Here is a 22,940-nt window from a genome sequence, read left to right as displayed (position 1 = left end):
TTTACAAAAATGGTCCCTGAGGTTTTATGTGTTTACAAAATTGGTCCCTGAGGTTTGATAAATTTACAAAAATGGTCCCTGGTGTTTCCAGGATTTAATAAAATGGTCCCTTGTGTTTCAGAAATTGACACAAATGTTTCCAGGTTTGAAGTGTCAAATATTTTTTTTATTATTTAGTCGACGTCATCCGTAAGGCGCGTAAGGGCCTAACGGGCAACGACGGACTTAGTTTCGACGCTCGTTAGGCCCGTACGCGCCTTACGGACGACGTCGACTAATTTAGTCGACGTCGTCCGTAAGGCGCGTACGGGCCTAACGAGCGTCGAAACTAAGTCCGTCGTTGCCCGTTAGGCCCGTACGCGCCTTACGGACGACGTCGACTAAATAATATTTTTTTTATTATTTAGTCGACGTCGTCCGTAAGGCGCGTACGGGCCTAACGAGCGCCGAAACTAAGTCCGTACGCGCCTAACGACGGACTTAGTTTCGGCGCTCGTTAGGCCCGTACGCGCCTTACGGACGACGTCGACTAAATAATATTTTTTTTATTATTTAGTCGACGTCATCCGTAAGGCGCGTACGGGCCTAACGAGCGTCGAAACTAAGTCCGTTTAACGACGGGCTTAGTTTCGACGCTCGTTAGGCCCGTACGCGCCTTACGGACGACGTCGACTAAATAATAAAAAAATATTATTTAGTCGACGTCGTCCGTAAGGCGCGTACGGGCCTAACGAGCGTCGAAACTAAGTCCGTCGTTGCCCGTTAGGCCCGTACGCGCCTTACGGATGACGTCGACTAAATAATAAAAAAAATATTATTTAGTCGACGTCGTCCGTAAGGCGCGTACGGGCCTAACGAGCGTCGACTAATTAATATTTTTTTATTATTTAGTCGACGTCGTCCGTAAGGCGCGTACGGGCCTAACGAGCGTCGAAACTAAGTCCGTCTTATATGTAGTAACTGCGTACAGGCCTAACGAGTGTCTCTGGAATATAACAGGTTCTGTGTGAATTTAAAGTTCAGAAGGCTTTATACGTTGCGTATTGATCAATACGCAGCGTATACGAAGTGTCAGTATACGCTGCGTATAGGGCAATACGCAGCGTATTAGCAGTTACTACATATAAGAATTAAGTTCCATGTTCTAACAGCTCCGGAACGGAGGATAAACTGGTTAAGGCGTTACGGTTCTAAACGATAGGTCACGAGTTCGAATCATGCTAAGGGCCGGTTCTTTAAAGAAGACCCCCTTTTATACTGATTTTATATATATTTACACTTTGGTCCCTGGTGTTTCATTTTTTATAAAAATGGTTCCTGAAGTTTCATGAAATTACAAAAATGGTCCCTGATGTTTGATAATTTAGATAAATGGTCCCTGATGTTTCCAGGATTTACAATAATGGTCCCTTATGTTTCAGGAATTGACACAAAATGTTTCCAGGTATGAAGTGTCAAATTTTACCAAGTTTATATACGCTGCGTATTGGTCAATACGCAGCGTATAGAAACCTGGCAAAAATTTGACACTTCAAACCTACCAAAATGACCCCAAATGTGCCTCAGTTTTATATACGCTGCGTATTGACCAATACGCAGCGTATAGGGACCATGTTTTCTGTGCAATGATTGGTAATCAGGCACTGAGATCTATGGTTTATCTACGCTGCGTATTGGTCAATACGCAGCGTCTAGGGTTAACCTTATAGGCTGCGTATTGACCAATACGCAGCGTAGATAAACCCTAACTTTTGCTAGGGTTTGGTGTGCCAATAGGCACTTTAGTGTGCCAATAGGCACACTCTTCGAGTACAATCTAAGTCTAGAGATGGAATTAAAGTCCACAAATACCGCCATCTTGTCGACAAAACGCTAGTTCGAGCTGCTACTTCGGTAGTTGGAAGACCTGAAAGGATCAACTAGAGAATTGGATCCGGCAAGTTGTTGATCATATCGACCCCCTTTTTGCGTTTTGATGCTTTGGTTACCGATTGAGCTTCTGTTTGCAAAATCACCACACAACAATTTTATGGGATACACAGTGTGACGATTCAGACTACTACGTTTCCCGCCAAGGTTAATGGGGAATTCCAAAAGCCAATGGTTACCATAGGACGGTTTCATAACTTTTTACTCCTAAATCATAAGGGGAAATGGACTGTATCACCCTCAACTATCCAAAATTGGCCGATAGCATGCCCAACTTTAAAGTTGGCTCCCACCACTCCCTACTGGTCAAGTTGGTGTCACTATCACCCCTTCGTTAAAAAAACACTAACTGAGTTAGTATTTGAAGCCTATGTGGCATTTAAATGATGACTTGGAAGCACACGTGGACATGAACCTCAATAAATACCCCCTTTCCCTCTCTAATCAGTTGCATTTCCAACTTACCCAGTTCAGTTCACGTCGATGATGGCGATCAAACCCTAGTTCCTTGATAATCGACGATTGCAGCCAACATTCAGACTCTCAAGAGGTAAGATTTATGTTAGGGTTGATTGCATTGTGATTTTACACACTGATTTAAGTTATGGAGCGTATAGATGTTATGCTTTGGTACGGTGGTTGTCTTGATTTCTCTTTTGATCTACCTCAGTATATTGATGGTAATTCTAAGTTAATCCAAATGGATTTTGATCATATCGCATACTTTGAGCTAGTTGATTATGTAATGGAAACCAACGAGTATGAAAACAGGGATTTTTATATGTATGGGATGGATGCGGATAATGGTGATTTTAAACTGTTTCGTGATGATAAAGATGTGTTGGAACTTGCAATTAAGGCTAAAAATTGGAGTGAACCGTTCATTGAAGTGTTTGTTCAACATAGGCCAATTATGTCTGAACATGTAGAGGGATACACTCAATTCTGACCAGCAAAAGGTTTCACTCAATTCTGTCTTCTTAAATCAGTTATTTAGTTATGCATTACTTATGTATAAATGCTTTGGCAGGGTCTGTTAAATGCTGTTTCACTGATGTGGCCCTATGCAGAGCATAGGAACTGTGCAAGGCACATCTATGCAAATTGGCACAAGTCATTCAAAGATGAGGAGCTGAAAGAGTTGTTTTGGAAATCAGCTAGGGCCTACTCTGAAAGTGACTATCTACAAGCAATTGAAGACATGAAAGCAATCAATCCTGATGCTGTAGAGGCCTTACTGAAGCAGAATCCCAACTGGTTTAACATGTGCTATTTGAACACCCACACCAAGTGTGATGTAATAGTAAACAACATGGCAGAAACCTTTAATGGTTTTATCATTAATGCATAATTCATATGTTAGAGGATATAAGGATTCAGGTCATGAGTAGGTTAGTGACAAAAAGGACAGAAATGGCTGCCAGAGATGTTATCATTTGCCCTAAAATCCAGGAAAAACTTGAATTTTCAAAAGCTGCTTCTTATAGATGTGAGGTGTATCCCTCATCATATCAAGTTTTCCAAGTAAGGGATTTTGATGATGTCTCTGTGGATCTAGAAAAGAGAAGCTGCACATGTAGAAAATGGGATTTAAGAGGATATCCTTGTAAACATGTATGTGCTGTTGCTGGTTTTTTACATAAGAATGCTGAAGACTATGTTGATGTGTGTTATCACAAAGATACATACATGAAGGCTTATGAGTTCTCAATACCTCCATTGCCTAGTGAAAGGTATTGGACCAAGATCAACCAGCCAATGGATCCACCACCAATCAAATCTGCTCCTGGTAGGCCCAAGAAGAATAGGAAGAGGGATCCTCATGAAGATCCAAAAAGGCCTGGGAGACTCACAAAGCATGGGGTTATAATGAAATGTAGTAACTGTGGGGCTAGAGGTCACAACAAAAGAAAGTGCACTGAGAAGGAGAAAACAACTGAAGGTAAATGTGATTAAGTTTAAGTTTATTGTTTTGTTAATTACATTGCTTAAAGTTTGTGTCTCAGGTGGTTCTGCTCCAAAGAGACAGAAGAAGTCAACTAAAAAGGCAACAAAGCAGTCCACTCAAGAGGCAACCCAGCAGTCCACTTATGAGGCAACCCAGCAGTCCACTCTTGAGGCAACCCAGCAGTCCACTAAAGAAGCAACTCAAAAATCTACTCAAAAGGGAACCAAGTCAAGTCAAAAGGGAATCAACAAGTCAAGTCAAAAGGGAAAGAGAAAGACCAATCAAGGCTGAAGTTATATGTGATCTTTTGTGTTTGTGGCACTGTTATGTATGACTTAATTAAGTAGACAATGTTATGTATGACTCTAATGTTATGTGGGACCAGTTAAGTAGTCAATCTATGACTTTTCTACGTTGTTTGACTTTTTCAGTGTTGTTTGACTTTTTCTATTGTTGATTGAGTCACATATTGGTGTACATATTCCATTATGGTCATTGTGTTCACTTTAATAGGTTGACTCAGAAATTGATGACCATGCTTTCTTTTTGGTTTGGTGATTCTACAAGTGCACTTGGAAGTGCAGTTGCAGTTTGACCATGCTTTCTGTTTGGTATATTTTGGTCAGCCTGCAAATGGGTCAAAATTTGGCCAAAATTCAGCTTACAGTTTGGTCTGCTGTTTCTGCAAGTTCACTTGCTAGTGCAGTTGCACTTTGCTTCATATTTGGCAAACTATGCACCTACTAACAGTTTGACTTGCAAATGGGTCAAAATTTGGCCAAAATTCAGCTTACAGTTTGGTCTGCTGTTTCTGCAAGTTCACTTGCTATTGCAGTTGCACTTTGCTTCATATTTGGCCAACTATGCACCTACTAACAGTTTGACTTGCAAATGGGTCAAAATTTGGCCAAAATTCAGCTTACAGTTTGGTCTGCTGTTTCTGCAAGTTCACTTGCTATTGCAGTTGCACTTTGCTTCATATTTGGCCAACTATGCACCTACTAACAGTTTGACTTGCAAATGGGTCAAAATTTGGCCAAAATTCAGCTTACAGTTTGGTCTGCTGTTTCTGCAAGTTCACTTGCTATTGCAGTTGCACTTTGCTTCATATTTGGCCAACTATGCACCTACTAACAGTTTGACTTCAACAAGGGTCAAACTTGGGCCATTTTGGCTTCATATGCAGTTTGTAACAGTTTGACTGCACACAGTTTGTTTCAGTCACTTACTTGCAAGTATGGTCAACATGTACATTAAGTTAGATGTCCAGTTGAGTCAAAGTAACAAAACACTTCATTTCATTATCAATAAACACTAAATACACAAATACAACAATATGACAATTGCAATTACAAAGGTTAGCAAATATGGTGTCTTCGACTTCGTCTTTGTGTCAAATCTCATTGCTTTCAACTTCATGTTCTCTTCTACTAACAACATATTGTGTAATTCAAGGTTCTTTATCTTCAGCTCTTTAAACGTCACTTGAGTTGAGGTGCCGTATGAACGTTCAACGAACATCTTATCAACATCTTCTTTCCAGAGGAAGAATTTGCAATCCCCTCTCTACAAAACACAACAACTATAAGTAAATTGCAATGGATTATCTCCTAAACACCAAATTGATATGCAATTTGAACTTACAGGCCAGTGAGAACAGCCGTAAAATTCTTGACCATGTCGTTCACTTTTACGACCAGCTACTCGAAGAACAGCAACAACATCGTGATGACAGTACAAGTTGCCTTCCAAATCGACCTTGAATACTTTAGGTTTTCGAATTAAAGCAGATGTAGAAGAAGACGACATCTTGACTGAGTGTTTCAATGGCCAATTGGGGCTAGATCGGCTATGGGGAGGAGGTATTAGGGCAAGAACGGCGATGACCCAGTATCTGCAATTGATCTTCGTCACCAATTTGATGGGGGAGAAGATGACTTTGTTTAGGAATTAGGGTTAAATGCTTACTGATGTTAAACAGATGATATATCAAGTTCCTGTCCACGTGTGATTCCAAGTCATCATTTAAATGCCACATAGGCTTCAAATACTAACTCAGTTAGTGTTTTTTTAACGAAGGGGTGATAGTGACACCAACTTGACCAGTAGGGAGTGGTGGGAGCCAACTTTAAAGTTGGGCGTGCTATCGGCCAATTTTGCATAGTTTAGGGTGATACAGTCCATTTCCCCAAATCATAATGACATCAACAAAAGGCTATGTAACGTTTTAATATGCTTTTATATTAGGGGACCCTTTATATTAAGTGTCACAAGGACACAAACTAAATAAGCTAAATAAAATTAGAAAAGGATTGTAATGTGACCAAAGCTTATTAATTAATTTTAACAAAGGAAATAAAGAAATTTGGTAGGGGCGAGGGGCTAATGCTCGTTCACCGAAGGTAGGGGTTATGTAAGGGTGAGCGGAGTGGTGCGGTAAACACCTCGGTAAAGCGGATTACTGATCGGTAAAACCGCCGCCGATGGTGTTTACCGATCGGTGAGGGGAAGTATGCGGTGAAGGTTTACCGATGAGGGGAAGACGTGTTTGTCAGTTTTTTTTAAATAATAGTTTACCTAATCCAAGATAGGTAAACCACCGCCAACGTTTTTGAGCATTAAGTAAACAAAATAGGTAAATTGACGTGGCACTGTCTGATTGGGTGAATGGAGAGTTTACCTATTCCAAATAGGTAACCACTCCATTCACCCTAATGTTGATGTGTATAAGGCTATGTGTAGTGGTAGAGCCCCATAGTGGAGGGTTATGTGACAAGTGTTAATTGTGTAAGAAAGGGGGGTTATGTGGTTTTATATAAATTGAGTGTGTAGTGAGGTTATATATGTCTGGGGCTTTATATATGTATGTATGTATATATGTGTGTGGGTGGGGAAGGAAGGGTAACGGCGTGATATACATCGCGGGGAGGCAAAAATCTTACCACATAGTGTTGGTCGTAACGGTGTAGTCGGGCACTATAGGGCGCCATGCCCTACCCTGGCGTCATATATAGCAGCACTACGGAGGGTCTAAGGCTCCCCATTACACCGAGACTTATGGTTTTATACCACCTCATTTTTTAATCATTACTTACTTATTTATAAATTACTTTTATATTAATTACTGTAGGTCCACTCGGAGGATCAAGTTAACCTACTTCCTTGTTGTTGAAACACACCCGCAAGTGCGGAATCCAAGTGGGTATGCAACCAAGCAAAGAACACAAAATACAAGAACAAGATTCAACGTTTAACGCTCACTTGTATATATCTAGAAGAGTTACAAAGTACAAAATTTAACAGGAAACACTCTAACTCTCTCTGGTGTGCTCTCTTCCCTAACTGTGTTACAAGAGCTGTTTATATACCCACATAACTGCAACCCTACAAAAGACTTACTGGGCTCTAAAACAAGGCCCAAGAAAAATCAAAACCCACGAAACACTGTCTTCTTGAATGTATATCTTTCTTCCCTTGAGGTTCTTCTTGGAATCATTATCAAGAAAAACATGTCTAAGAAGAACCTTCTTCTTGGACTTCAATCATGGCATGGTTCTTTGTTTATATAAGTCATGAATGCATTTGGATAAAGAGCATGACATCATCATGGCGATGTCATGGTGATGTTATCTCGCGGCTCATCGTGCTTCGTGTGTCGATCTCTGGGGCGCGCGACGGAGGAATATCGCAACGTCGGCCTTGAACCGAACCGAATCGAGTCGAATCAAACCGAGCCCCATCCACAAAGTGCATCAACAATTACTAATTAATTATATAGTTTATAATAATAATAATAATAATAATAATAATAATAATAATAAAATTTAAATTAGTTTATTTGAACAATATAACCTGATACATGTTATTTGAACATTTGTTGCCGGGACCAGGGTGACGGCCCACCTGCTTGTGCAAGTTCAGGTGGTTCTGAGGTTTCAGAACAAATTAACGTTGGATTGGATGTATGTGTACAATCCTTATCCCCATCTCAATTAATGTTAACTAGTTGGATCCACCACGCGAAGCGCGGGCTTTCGATGAGCATTGATTTTACATCACCACCAACACATATAGTGCGCCAAGTTGAAAATAAAAAATCTGAATTACGACATTTTTAAATATCGTATGACAAAAGATATATCTATAACCTACGCAATTTCAAAGTATCGCATAACAAAAGATATAACTATAACCTACGGAAATTTAATATTTCTGAATATAACTTATTATAATTAAAATGATAAGTTTAATAAGTAATAAATGTTTGTGCACAACTCAGACATCTCACATCATAAAACCTTGTAATAAAATAACGTTACGATAATCGTTTATCAAAGTTAACCGGTAGATATTCTTTTAAAATGTTAGAACTATTTATGTAAAGTTAGTTATACCAAAATAGTTATTAAATTAATTGATGATGATTAATAATACTTAAGAAGTAAAATTAAAACTTTTCTTAAATCATGGACGAATGCAATATTTATAAATTCTTCAAATAATAAATCTTTTATTTTGTAAATTTTGAGATCTTAAAGTAAAGTTTTAACATCAGAATAAATAAAGATTGAAGTTATATATTGTTGTATGGTTAGAAAAAAAAAAGAAAAAAAAAACCTGCAAAAAGTTAAGTTTAATATTGGTCAAAGTGAATAGCTTTCAAAAGTTCAATGTCCAAATTTAAGAAATGAAAACATTACTATTCCTCCAAACGTTATCAATTAATACATATATATATATGAATGTTATGACTTATGGTAGGTGTTAATGTTAATTTTTATGACTTTTGGTAGGTGTTTTTGTTGATAAATGTTTATGTAATATAACTGTAGAAATGTTAATATACATTTTATATTCGCAAACTACGCATTTTAGATACAATTTATATATTTTATAAAATCATAGGGATAGATTTTGCTACGTATTAAATGTCATATGGACGCATAATGAAAGTATTGTATTTGAATTTGACGGGTAAAAAGACTATTATGCCCAGGGACTAAAAAATAATAGGTTGTAAGCCCTAGGGACGTTGGTTGATATGGGAAAAACGGTAATATGGTCATTTCAATTAATTTAACTATCAAAGTTGGCTCGAGGGACTCAGGATGTAGCGCTTTTTAAAACCCGGGGACTCAGGCATCCAAAAATTCCATCCAGGAACTCAACGTGACTCCATCCTCAAACCACAAAAATGCAAATTGTACTTTACTCTAAATTATACTATTAAAAGAATGTAAAGGGTAAACACATCAATATTTACATAAAAAATGTGATGTAGCTTTTATAGAATATCACATCTTAAAAATTATAACAGAAAAAAATATGCTCAAGATTAATAAAATAAAATATAATCTTACTTATTAATATTGTTACGATTATGACATGCAAATGGGTCGAACGACGTATTCTTATTCAGGACCGTGTTTCGTGACCGAAACCGTGATTAGTGTGAGATTAGTTCAAAACGGGAGAGATTAGAGATAAACAAACACTTCTTTGTATTGATCGGTAATAAAACATTACAAATCGGCCCGATTAAAAGCTAACCGAACTAATACCAAAAGAGTATACATCCGGGGAGAGACCAAGTGGTGATCTCTCCCCCACACAATGAAGCTCACAGGGAACTCTCAAATGAGCTCCCCTGTCTCACAACTCTCTCAAGTGAAAATGAAAGACAAGGGTGGTATTTATACCCACACCCATTTCACTTGCACACACACACGGTCAAACACATAACCCTCTCGTTTGACCACTTCAAACGAGCGGGTCAATACACATTCGTTTGACCGTTTCACTAAGTGTTACATATTCAACGTAAAATAAATCTAATCTATTCGACAAGCATCGGACACAAAATCTGCATCAACAAATTCCCCCTTGTCCATTGCTGTCGAATGCTGAAAATGCAACTGCAATCGATCTTCAGTCAAGTATTTATCTTCTCTGTGTTAACGAATTCCCCCTTGACCGATGATCCAGGTAAGTAGTATCTTGACGCTCCTTGTATAAAAGTCCCCCCTCAAAGTACGCGTATCCGTGTTGGGTGTTGTGCAATTTCCTCACAAGGCTCAATTGAACGATCTTCCGCTGATCTTCCAATACTCCAACCGGCATTAGATAAGTGTTCCATTCTTTAAGAACTGCATCAAGTCTTGATTTGTCATAAGAACTCTATTTCATACAAGCATACTACATTGATAGAGATTTCTGGTGAACTGTCTTCTGTAAAACCGTCTTTGTGGAATCGACCAAGTAATGCACTTTAATCCTCAGCATCAATACTCAGGAAAGTCAGCTAGACCGAGTATATCCCTTGCAAGCTCAACCAAACGGCACTCTTAGTTGAACTACATCCAGATCTCATTGTCTCGCCTTTGTGAAGTTGACCACGTAATGCACTACGGATCTTCAGCATCAGTACTCAGGAAGTCAGCTTGACCAAGTACATCGTTTGCAAACTCAACGAATTGAGTTACCCCCAGATCCCTGTAAAATCCCAAAGAAACATCAAACCCAAAACCGAATCCTGCAGGTCTTCAGCCTTGAACTATCAACTTTCATAAAGATTCCCCCAGGTCTTCAGTAAACAGCGCTTTGAAACGACTTTAGATACCTTTATGTTTCCGTGCAAAACTCTTCACGTTGGCTGGAGAATTAATTAAAATCCTCAAATATGTGTCTGTGCAAAACATTCCACGCAGAACCGTTTGTATCACCAGAAAATCACAAACTCTACCACCTGTAATTGCGTTTAGAAATTTACCGAAGAAATTCAATATTTGAAAAAAATTTTATCCCCCCATTTCTTTGGTAAGATCTCTAAACCTTAACAGATTCTCTCCACTTCAAAGAAACTGTCGTCAATTTCACATGTTCACCAATACCCTTCACTTAGCGGAACTGTCGTCAATCTTCACTGAATGTTCTCGGTTCCGAAAAATCATGAAAGCGACTTTCTTCTTTGCATATTCTAGTTGAATAAGAACGTCCCCTAGTACCCCGTAGGATCCGACTTGTATCCCTCCAAAGACTTTGTGAACTCGTTAGGACCGGTATTGACATTCCAGGTTCATACGTTTGTTTTCAAATGCGAGAATATGACAATAAACAAAATGCTTTCGAACATTTACGAATAACCGATAACAATCATAAACATTGACATGCGGAAGTGAACATACCGTTTTTGTTTTGGGCCCATAGTAGTCAAGTCACCAAAATTTGATGTTTGCATCGGTAACCGTGACTACCCCACATTTTTCAAAATATCATCATCTTTTGCTTTCATCATGCCGCATCATCCCGCGCGCTCCCAAAATTCGTATGAATTTTGACGTTGACATTTAGAAGCGCGGTTCAAATAAATTCTGCGAACACCCGACCCCATGTGCATGTAACTATCTTTGAATCTTGGCCCAAATAAGAGTTGCCATCACATTTCACAGCCCAAACAAACTGAAATCCATACCTGTAACAAGAATGAATCCAATTTGTAAAAGAAGCCAACTGCCACTTAATTATATCCAACATAAGTGGGCCATTTTGTCTCGCACAAGTGAGCCCAACCATTTTGAAAGTTGGTCATAAACAGCAAACCCACTATTAACTTATTCCCAAACCCAAAAGTCAACATTTCTAAACCTTATCAGCCGTCAATTTCCACTTCCAACATCATCTTCTGCCGACATCACTTATTATATTTCTTAAATTTTTTTTATTAGCATATCTCTACTACAAACAACAATCATACCCTAAAAGTCAAACATAGCTGCCATTTTTTTTAACATTTGAGACAAGTCTCTGCAACACACAATAACTTTTGTCAAACCCCAAAAAAAAGTGTTTCTCTCTCTCATCGGTAATATACCATACATCCAATAAATCCCCAAAAAAAAAATTGTGAAGCCATCTACCCTTCTTTCTCTCTCCTGCGATACATACCTCAAACAACCAAAACTCACAACAATCAAAGATTCAACTGCTAACACATCATCTCGATCCGCTAAACCACCCCCAAAAGACCAAGAGTCAGTCAGATCTTCTTCTTCTTCTTCGATTAGCAACCAGACAACAAATCCCCAAATAAAAATCAACATTCAGCAGCTAATAATCAACATACAGCCGCTAATTTCTTGATTTCTAGGGCACGACTGAAGCAACCAGCGACTTCAGCGTAAGGTTGAGATCGGAGACCATTATCAGTCATCGGTGCACCTCCGTCAACACCTGTCTTCAACCTGAATCAGCTCCGATGAAACCCAATACAGGTCTCATGCAAGTGTGCGATACACAAGACCAGCTGTACATCAACGGTTGCCTGACCTCATCTTCTTTCTTTTTCAATAACCAGCACAAGCAATGATACATAAGCATCAAACAATCAAAAACCCCAAACAAAATTGCAGCCGCCACCATCATCGACGAAACACCTGAGTCAACGAAACAAGGAAGCCGACGAAACAGGATATTCAGGTGTTTCCTGGGGGGCGTTTCGTCATGTGCATGGGAAGTGGGGTTTCGTCGGAAACCCTAAAATTTCTTAACAGCCGCCAAGAACATCTCAAGAACACAGCCACTGTTTATTCCCAGATCTAGATCTGACGAAAAATCTTTAGAAACAAGATGAAAACTTGATTTGTTTGGTGTAAAACTAGAAAACCTAAACCTCGGGTGTGATTCGTTTCATCGCAGATCTGAATTTCGGGTCCAGATCTAGGTTTTTCTCCATTTTCACCATTTTTACATCTTGAACAAAAAGCACAAAAATCACAGATCTAGAGCACATGTGACTTAGTAAACGGTTAGATTTACTAAATCGGGCACCATAGCTCTGATACCAATTGTAGGACCGTGTTTCGTGACCGAAACCGTGATTAGTGTGAGATTAGTTCAAGACGGGAGAGATTAGAGAGATAAACAAACACTTCTTGTATTGATCGGTAATAAAACATTACAAATCGGCCCGATTAAAAGCTAACCGAACTAATACCAAAGGAGTATACATCCGGGGAGAGACCAAGTGGTGCTCTCTCCCCCACACAATGAAGCTCACAGGGAACTCTCAAATGAGCTCCCCTGTCTCACAACTCTCTCAAGTGAAAATGAAAGACAAGGGTGGTATTTATACCCACACCCATTTCACTTGCACACACACACGGTCAAACACATAACCCTCTCGTTTGACCACTTCAAACGAGCGGGTCAATACACATTCGTATGACCGTTTCACTAACTGTTACATATTCAACGTAAAATAAAATCTAATCTATTCGACAAGCATCGGACACAAAATCTGCATCAACATCTTATTTAATATTTATCATTGTAGTATAAATTCGAAATGAATGCCAATGGATTTTAATATTTTTAAAGCACACATTGTATTACTTATCTGGTTTTAATGTTGTCACAACTTGTTGCAATTATCGCTTGCAAATAAGCCAAATGACGTATTCTTATTTAATACTTATCATTATAACATTAATTCAAAAATGCGTGTTAGTAGGATTTATTATTTTTAAAGTATATATTTTATTACTTATCTGGTTTATTGACTTGGACTATGATTTTGATTATTTTTAAGGAGTGTTGTCGGTAAGTAAGATATTAAGATGTTTTAAAGTAGTTGAGAGTAAAAATGAGTTGACACTGTAGGGCTTGATTATCGGAAGATGGTCCACGAGGCTTCGTCTTCAGGAGCCCTCCCTTGTAACAGTTCATTTGGGTGTTAACCCGAAGATCAAATCCAGGAAGATCAAAAACAACTCCACAGAGTCACCAAAATCAATGCTTACCCAAAAAAGTTGCTTAATCCAAGTCACTCAATGCCATATGATTATTTTGTTCAGATAAAAACATTTACACAACCACCATTTAAAAGAAGTCAAGAACTCACTAGACCTTGAACATAAAATGCCAACACTTTTAGAAGGTTCGAATTACAAAGGTAAGGACAAAGTTTTGCTTAGAGAAGATTCCAAGTAATAACTTAGTTATCTTGATGTATCCATGAACTAGCGCCAAAATGGGCAAGTTGAGTAACATGCAACACTTACAATTTATAGAAAACCTAGTCTTTTAGAAGAGTAATCAGTTTGACAGTTGAAGAAGCCATGTCAAACTTCAACAATTCCTTCATAATCTCCATTGACTTTTCATGGTAGTTGACTTTGCCACGCCAACTGAAAACCATTTCCTCCAACTCATTTCCATTTTCCAGTAAGAAACGAGCCATGTCTAGTTTCTGTTGTTCTCCATTGAACTCAAGAAACTCGACCCTTTTCAAATGATGAGTCAAGACCTCATCTAACTTCCATACTTCCGGCCAAAAAATCTCCTAGATCATCAAACGAGAGCATAAGTTGAGGGGCCAAAACCCACAATAAAATTAGAATTTTAAAAAATGTATTCATCTACTATGCTATAACTCAAGTTGTCAAGTTTTTTTCACCAAAAAGATAGTTTGTTTCAAGGGCAGTAGGGCACTATCAACCCAATTATGTGAAAGCAGGTCAATATAGCTAATTATTTGATGATAACGGGTTAAATGAATCAGAAATGATACACAAGCAGTATGCATCACCGTAATGATACACAAACAGTATTATTATATGGGAATGGGATGAGAAAAAAATTGTACCTCTTCAATAATCAAATGGAAAGACTCCAGAATGGGAGAACATCTGAGGATCCGGATGACTACATTCATGGTGTAGTCATCAATTGTTGTGGATATCTCTAACGTCTTCAGATTGGGAAGAGACTTCGCGAAAACTCCGTTAGAATCACGTGCAGTACTAATGGCCTATGATAATGACAGTAGAAATAAAGTTCAGAAATAATTATTGTTGGTGTGTAACTGTAGGTTGGAAATACAATAAATAGGCATGTAGGCAAGCTGATATAGATTTAATGAAAACCAATTATCTACAAGCTGAAGAATAACATCGACCTGATTATAGATTTGTAACTTGTACATTTTACTGATTAAATATCACACATTAAGGATTGTGCACATAGTACTTTCAGATATCTCCATCAAGTATATCTTTTGATACTAAATAAGTAATTGCATCATTTAAAGTACCATGTTTAGAAAGGCAACCTACATGGAATACACATATAACAAGTTTACTCCATGGCATCCAACTAAGAAAAACTGCAAAGTTAACTTAACAACTGATGTTATAAATTTAGTCCACAAGATACCAGTGTTTCATTGGTAATGTAGAGTACTTTAATCGTTAATAGTCAAAGACAAGTATCAAAACTGTATATAAGGCAATTACACAAACATGAGAAAACAAGTATAAGCATCTCGAAGTTTGGTAACAAAATTAGAATTCAAAATCTGGTGGCAAGTTATAGTCTTGTAGATATTACTAAAATACTAATTTTATATCTTACAGCTAATGTTCTAATCTTAAGTTGCATAGAGCCTTCTATTCGTTGGTTCAGACCCCACTCAAGTCACACTCAATACACTCACAAAATATGAAATATGTATACGCGAATATGCAAACGGAGGAAGCTTCTATATTCGATTTGAAAGATGGGTACGTAATAAATGCTAATACTACTCCTGTTTATATTAAATACAAAAAAAACATGCTAAATAAACCGACTAGTACTCCAACGACGCCCAACTCACACGAGCAGGTGCAACATGATATTCTAAATTTTTTAGGTGACCTGAAGAAACAAAGAGTGATTCTAGGTGGCTTTTGGATATGAGAGTACTTATAGGTAAGTCGCTGTTTGAAAGAATGATGTTTAGCACAACCACCTACAAAAAGTGCAAGAACCTGTCAATATTCTGCAACAATCCCTTTATCCCTGAACATCGCTGTTTCATATCCATACTTTCAGAATGCCGCTGATTGAAAGAGATACATTAGAGAATGTTGCTGATTCATGTAAATACATTGCAGAATGTCGCTGTTTCGATTTAATACTTTGCCGAATGTCGCTGATTGAAAAAGAAACTTAGAGAATGTCGCTGATTGAAACTGATAATTATATAAACGTCGCTGTTTTCTTTCAATATGTTCATAAATGTAGCTGTTTGTATTTAATACATCAGATAATGTCGCTGTTTTCTTTCAATATGTTCGAAATACTACACAAGTCACTTGCAGGAAATTCTGCTGTGATCCGAACCACCTAGGGGTGTAAACGAGCAGAGCCGAGCCCAGTCGGGCTCGGGCTCGTCATGTTTTTATGAAGCTCGAGCTCGGCTCGGTTCGAGCCTACTTATTTGAGCTCGAGCTCAGCTCGCAAGTTAAACACAAAGCTCGAGCTCGGCTCGAGCTATTTTATGAACAACCTCAAACAAGCTAAAATCTCGGCTTGAGCTTGCTTTAATATCACTTAAACAAGCCAAAGCTCCGCTCGCCAATGTTATCATCATTATTATTATATTATATATAAAAAGGTAAAATATTGTTTAGGCTCGTTTAGGCTCGGGAGCCTAAACAAGCTTGTATTTCAAGCTCGAGCTCGGGCTTGATAACTGAACGGGCTCTATTACAGGCTTGAGCTCAGGCTTGGGCTCGATAAAGCTCGGCTCGTTCGAGCTTTTAACCGAGTCGATAACGAGTAGCTCTCGAGCCTCTAGGCTTGTTTACACCCCTAGAACCACCTAAAGATAAAAGAACATGTTATATAGTTGCTCTTCCAGGTACGGTCACCAATAGGTACCCGCAATTTTAAAGCTAAGAAAAACATCGTGTTGAAACAAAACGATCCGGTTTTTGCTATCATGTGAGGTATTCCTGCAAAATATTTAGCAAAATGTCTACATACTATTAATTCAAACATTGTAAATACTAACACCTCTCTCAAAACATCACGTGGGTTCACATGGCTTTAAAGCCTACAAGAGACTTTATATTAACTTCTCCTGTCGACTTAAAACGGCATTTTATTATCAGAAAGCGAAGTTGTTGTAATGTATATATATCAACAAGCGACATTTTAGAACATATGGAAACACATCAACGAACTTTAATATGTAATATAACAAAACAGCAATATTTATTAACATATTTTAAATTACATAAATCAGCGACATTTATAAACATGTAACAAAACAGCGACTTTTATTTACATATGGGACCTAATCAGCGACTTTAAATAACTTATAGATATGAATCAGCGACATTCGGCAAGGTATTAATTCGAAACAGCGACATTGATTAATGTATTAAATGCATCAGCGACATTCTGAAAGTATGGATATGAAACAGCGATGTTCAGGGACAAAGGGAATGTTGCAGAATATTGACAAGTGCTTGCACTTTTTGTTGGTGGTTGTGCTAAACATCATTCTTTCAAACAGCGACTTACCTATAAGTACTCTCATATCCAAACACTTTTTGTTTCTTCAGGTCACCTAGTTATGCAAAAAAATTCAAATATTCTCCTCCATGCAACTTGCCGAACCCGATTAATCCAACACTATTCCCTGGTCCTCTGTGGTGTTTTGTTTAACTTGCCGGGCCGGTCATGGTTTATGTAAGTTTTTAATCTATTGTGGCCGTTCAAAAAATTCTTAAGCAATTAACCTTGCTTATTGCATATAGATAACGAAAACAACTCACATAAAAAGAATATATATATATCTACCTGAATGAAAAAAAGGTTGAGAGACAAAGATTCCACATGAGAAACTCCTGCAAACAACTGACATGTGTTGGCACCATATGATTCAAATGTTATCTCTTTATGTGCCCTACTATCAGGGTAAATCACAGCTTTTTTCAAGGAGTCTAGGTTTTCAATTAAAAGTTCATCCGCCGAGTGACCTGCATACTCCAAAAACACCAGTTTTGGGCAAAAAACATGAAGGTAGACACACAAGACATAGTTTTCAGACGAACCACCATAACCAAACCTTTCGGTATAAGTACCAATATTCCGATTATGAACTCTCAGAGTCTTGAGATTTAGGCATGAAATACAAACATCTTCATCTACATCTACATCTTCATCTTCATCTGAGTATGAGAGAGGATCTTCATACGAGTATGAGAAGCAGTCAATCAAACTCAAATCCTCAAGCAATGGGCAGCTTCTAAGAAACGGTTGTACCGAATCAACATCCATTAAGTGAACACGGTTGAGTTGAAGAACCCTAAGTGCCGGAAAACCAGTGATAGTAGGCAACCTTAGATGAACACTGTTGAGTTGAAGAACCCTAAGTGCCGGAAAACCAGTGACAGTAGGCAACCTTAGAGTAGATGTAAAAGACAAAGACAACCTTAATACCTCCAATGAATCGCATGTTACCAGAATAGGAGGCAACCTGATAACCTGATCATCATCAACCCTAGGGCTAAAAGACAAGTCAAGCAATTTTACTTTTCGAATAATGGCGTCGCGAATCCACCGCCATACAGTCGACATATCGTAGTGATTTTCACAACGTAAACGAAAACTATCCAAATCTACGCTTCGGTCCAACAAAAGTCGATCCACAAACTCTTTGAATTCACTCTCGTTGAAATTTGTTAGTTTTCGAGTACAATCTGCGTCTCGAGACGGAATTGAAGCCCACAAATACCTCCATCGTTTCGACAAAACGCTTGTTCTAACTGCTTCTTCGGTGGTTGGAAGGCCTGAAAGGATCAACTGGAGAACATGATCCGGCAGGTTGCTGATCATATCCACTCCCTTCTGGCGTTTAGATGCTTTGTTTCGCTTGAATTTCTTCATGCTTCTTCTTCTTCTGTTGATTTGGTGAGCTTCGATGAAATCGCCAGAGCCGTTGAGAATCCTAAAAACTTCCAGGGCTTGGGCGAGTGAGTATAAATACGTGCCTTATAAAAGTTCGACCTATGTTTGCGCAATGCACTGCCACCCCTTTGATTTGTTATTTTATTGACTATAAAATTATCATTTAAATGTGGTAAATGGTAAATGAGTTTATAGTTAAAAGATGATTTAAATGTATATTATCTTGATATAATATAAAACATACTTATATACTCTTAAAACTAAATGTCGGTGGACATCACATCAGTCTACCGAATTTACACTACCTAAATATTGATAATTGAAAGCTCATAGTAAAACTCAATAGTATTAGAGTGGTTTGTAGTTTTGTTTGTCATCTTGCTGAGTCTCTGCTCCCGATTTCGATTCTGAATGTCTCCGTTTTATGCTCTTTTTGTCAGTAGTATTGATATGCATAAAATACAACATATAAATCATTAAAATGAGGTATAAAAACAACCATTGTTTAGTACTAATATTGGGAAAAGTGTGTTTCTTTGTTTGCTTTTGATTTTTAGGATTAAAAGAGCTTAAACGGACAAAAGGAACAAATTAACGTCGAAAACCAACATAAATACGAAGAAAAGAAGTTGGCACACTATACCGACCCTCCAAGCTGTTGATGCACTTGTGTCTGTACTTTGTCTGTATTCGATCACGATGTAAAACGATGTTCCTGTTTGTCATATAAGTTTGACCAAGTCAACCATCCTCCTGGTTTGACTTGGCCAAACAGTTAGTTTATGAATGTAACATGTCTAGTTCGAAGGATGTCTCATCGAAGGATAGTTTAGATCCTTCGATGAGCTCGGAACTTGAACCTTCGATGGATAGACCTCGATAGATCACCCTTCGAGGTCACTGTGAACCCTTCGATGGAAGTCTGATCGAAAGATGATCTTTCGATCAGTATTCCTGATCCTTCGACAGGTTCAACATCGATAGATGGTCCTTCGAGACATCTATCGGATCCTTCGGACAGACCTGCTGTGTATGGGTATAAATACCCATGCAGTGTGTTCATTTCATTTAGACAGAGACACACACACACAGACAGAAAGATAGACTCGAGAGTTAGAGAGAGTTTTCTGTCAAGAACACACACACTTAGAGAGAGTTTACAAAACAGATTTGTAAACATTGTGCTTGTAACCGGAACCTTCATTCGCATTAATACAAGTGGTGTTAATCGGTGAATCTTGTGTGTTTTGTGTTTATGCTTGTCTCAACTCGGTTTGCATTCTAGCTTGGATTCCGCACTCGCTAGTGTGTTACTATAACAAGGTTAAGGTTAAACCTCATCCTCCACGAGGGACCTACAAGTGGTATCAGAGCCGTGGCTCTTTACCTTGTTAAAACCGGGTTTTGTTCAAGTCTTGGTGTGTTTGGACACTTGGTTTAGCTCCCGTTTTTAGTGGTTTTCTTGTATTTCTTGGCATAAAAACGTGTTCTAAACCAACCGGAAGTGTTTAAAAGCGGGTTGGGTAACTTACAACTTGTTTTTACGAAATTTGGTGATTTCCGGCCAAATTCCGGTGTGTTCCGGTGACTAGACTTTTTGGATAAGGTTTGCCATTTTGGGCATATTTTGTTTGAAAATCTAAGTTGGTGAAAAGTTGAGGTCAGAACATACTTTCTGCCGAAAGTTGGTTCACCAACCAATCACCTTTCTCACCAACCTGTCACCTTTTTGTCAGTTGTGTCAGAAGCGATCGAAGGATATCTTTCGATATCGAACGATCATCTTTCGATCAAGGAAGGCTCGATTGATAATCATCTTTCGACCCATCCTTCGAAAGTGGAAACTTAACCTTCGTTACAGGGAATCTAGTTCGAAGGATAGTTATACGAAAGATAAGGATCATTTCATTGTGAATCTTTCGAGATTAGTGTTCGAAAGATAAGAATCTTTCATTGTGAATCTTTCGTGATCAGTGTTCGAAAGATAAGGATCTTTCATTGTGAATCTTTCGTGATCTTTATTCGAAAGATAAGGATCTTTCAAATTGTGAATCTTTCGAAGTCTTTGTTCGAAACTCAACAGTGATCTTTCGAACACTGTTGATCCTTCGAACAAGTCTTGATCTTTCGAACAAGTTAGTATCTTTCAATTCTTGTCTGTTTGAATTTAACAGTTTGTGTTTGTAGGTTTTCTATTAGTATTTCATCAAAATGAGTTGTATAAGTCCTTGGGACTGGAGTATTGACTCACAATCTAGTCAAGAGCTAACCTCTGCTGCAGCTTGGGCGAACAGTATGTTTCCTCCGCCATCAATCAGTCCAAGTCAATGGGCTTTGGTATCCAATCAAAGTCAAAGCATTCAAAACCTTTTGATTAGTGAAAGCGAAACGGGCAGCAACAATCGTCCACCAAAGTTGAATCATATGAACGACTTTCCATCATGGAAAAACCGCTTTCACACGTATGTTCAAGGGCAAAGCACCGATCTTTGGACGTGTTTCATCAATGCATTCAATGCTAATCTGGAGGTTGCTGCGTCCACTTCAGAAGGTTATGCTAACATGCTGGAATATGACAAGAAGGCTTATGAATTGGAGAAAAAGGCTTTTGCTACACTTAAACAAGCACTCAACAAAGATATCTATCATTAGTTCTCCTACTGCAAGACCACGAAAACATTGTGGGATGCCTTAGTTGCTAGAGGAGAAGGCAATGCAGCTACTCGAAAGTCTCGTCATGATTTGTTGAAGAAAGAGTTTGAATCGTTTCAATTTTTGGAAAACGAAACTCTAAATGATATGACAACACGGTTCTATCATTTGATTAGTGAAATGTGTGCTTATGGGGTTGTATCTACTCAACAAGACATGGTGAATATGTTTGCTGACGCTTTGCCTCCAAAATGGAGTTCTTTTATTGAGTTGTTGAAGCATACTGGAACTCTAGACACGGTTAACATCTATGAGTTCATTCAGAAGCTGGAACATAAAAATGATGAAGAAATCAGGAAAGCAAAGCGAGCTCCCGCTCCTCAAAATACAGAAATGTACCTTCCAGGCTTCGATGTTTTAGCAAGATCTGCTGCAGCTCAGCAACCTAAACTGCAAACTGCATTTGTGTCCAACACAAGTTCTCTTCCGTTTCCTCAATCAACTGCTGCTCCAGCTTTTGATCCGAGGTCTTACATTCCCGTCCCAACACAGCCACAAGTCCAACCACCACAACAACAACAGCAGGCTCACTATACAAACAATCCTCAACCTCAAAACCCTAATACAATCCGAGTCGATAATTCAAACCTTTCACACCTCAGCATTGAAGTTGCTAAGGAGCATATGGAAATTATCAATACAATGGTCAGTGCTTACTGTGGTTTGGTAGCAGGTCAGCTTGGAAACATCAACATGACCAATGAAGACTATCAACAAATCGACAAGGAAGAAATGGAGTTGATGGATATCAAATGGGCTTTTGTTAGTGCAGTGAGAAGGGCAAAAGATTTCATGGCTCGAACTGGAAGAACTTCGTTGGAAGGAAAGAAAGATACGAAGTATGGGTTTGATATCAACGCCGTTACATGCTTCAACTGTGGTAATAAAGGGCACTTCAAACGTGAGTGCACTCTACCAACAAAACATGGCAATCACAACCCTTTCAGAAACCAGGCGAGTACTACAAATGTGAATGTGTAGGATCGATCTCCGACCTAAATGAGTCGTTCGGAAGAGCTCAAATCCGTTTCAGCGGCGGAAACAAAGAAACGGACATATACACAGCTTGTATCACACTTTAATCCTCTTGTATATTGATTTTACAATGTTTACAGTTAGAGGAAATACCGGCAGCACCTCGGTAGCAAATCTGAACAACGTTACAAATGAACTCAACAATGAACCTATATATACTAACTAGGAACCGCTCCAAATGACATGCCATAAAGGCGGTTCCAACTCTAATGCCGTAAAGGCGGTTCCACTATGTTCATAAAAGCGGTTCCATCATGTTGACCTTATGCGCGATTCCACTGCTTCCGAATTGGCGGATCCACATGAATGAATAAATGATCCACACATGCAAGCCTTAAATGCGATCCTTGTCATCTTGAACTCTTCATTTAATTGGACCTTATAAATGGCAACATCTCATTGGACCTCATGTTGGTCCAATCAACACAAACATGGAATTTAAGATCTTGCAACTTAACATGTTTTGTCGTTTGTTGTTGATGATTATAATAGAATTTTGATGATCTCACATGATGTCATCATTAAGCATGATGACATCATGCTTGACCAGATCCGCATCGTAACCCGAACTCGACAT

The 22,940-nt window shown here is 38.5% G+C and overlaps 3 protein-coding genes across 3 annotated transcripts; 1 reads left to right on the top strand and 2 right to left on the bottom strand.

Moving 5' to 3' along the window:
* The first annotated feature begins 3,018 nt into the window (after positions 1 to 3,018).
* LOC110918072 lies at positions 3,019 to 4,304 on the top strand. Its single transcript, XM_022162455.2, has 2 exons — positions 3,019 to 3,871; positions 3,936 to 4,304. Exons 1-2 carry the CDS (start codon positions 3,286 to 3,288, stop codon positions 4,166 to 4,168), a joined length of 819 nt encoding a protein of 272 aa, XP_022018147.2. The 5' UTR covers positions 3,019 to 3,285; the 3' UTR covers positions 4,169 to 4,304.
* An 887-nt stretch (positions 4,305 to 5,191) lies between these two features.
* Positions 5,192 to 5,723, bottom strand: LOC110918353. The gene is made up of 2 exons (XM_022162694.2): positions 5,522 to 5,723; positions 5,192 to 5,443 (listed from the first exon to the last, which is right to left on the bottom strand). Exons 1-2 carry the CDS (start codon positions 5,684 to 5,686, stop codon positions 5,192 to 5,194), a joined length of 417 nt encoding a protein of 138 aa, XP_022018386.1. The 5' UTR covers positions 5,687 to 5,723.
* Positions 5,724 to 13,759: 8,036 nt separating this feature from the next.
* LOC110917156 (FBD-associated F-box protein At5g22730) lies at positions 13,760 to 18,686 on the bottom strand. The gene is made up of 3 exons (XM_022161758.2): positions 17,507 to 18,686; positions 14,520 to 14,684; positions 13,760 to 14,216 (listed from the first exon to the last, which is right to left on the bottom strand). The coding sequence occupies exons 1-3, from the start codon at positions 18,593 to 18,595 to the stop codon at positions 13,950 to 13,952; spliced, it is 1,521 nt and encodes a 506-aa protein (XP_022017450.1). The 5' UTR covers positions 18,596 to 18,686; the 3' UTR covers positions 13,760 to 13,949.
* Between the last annotated feature and the right edge of the window lie 4,254 nt (positions 18,687 to 22,940).

The sequence above is a fragment of the Helianthus annuus genome, chromosome 4 (genome assembly GCF_002127325.2).
Source record: "Helianthus annuus cultivar XRQ/B chromosome 4, HanXRQr2.0-SUNRISE, whole genome shotgun sequence".
NCBI classification, from domain to species: Eukaryota; Viridiplantae; Streptophyta; class Magnoliopsida; order Asterales; family Asteraceae; genus Helianthus; species Helianthus annuus.
The sequence above is the reverse complement of the archived record's forward strand: the minus strand, read 5'-3'. Positions and strand labels throughout refer to the sequence as shown.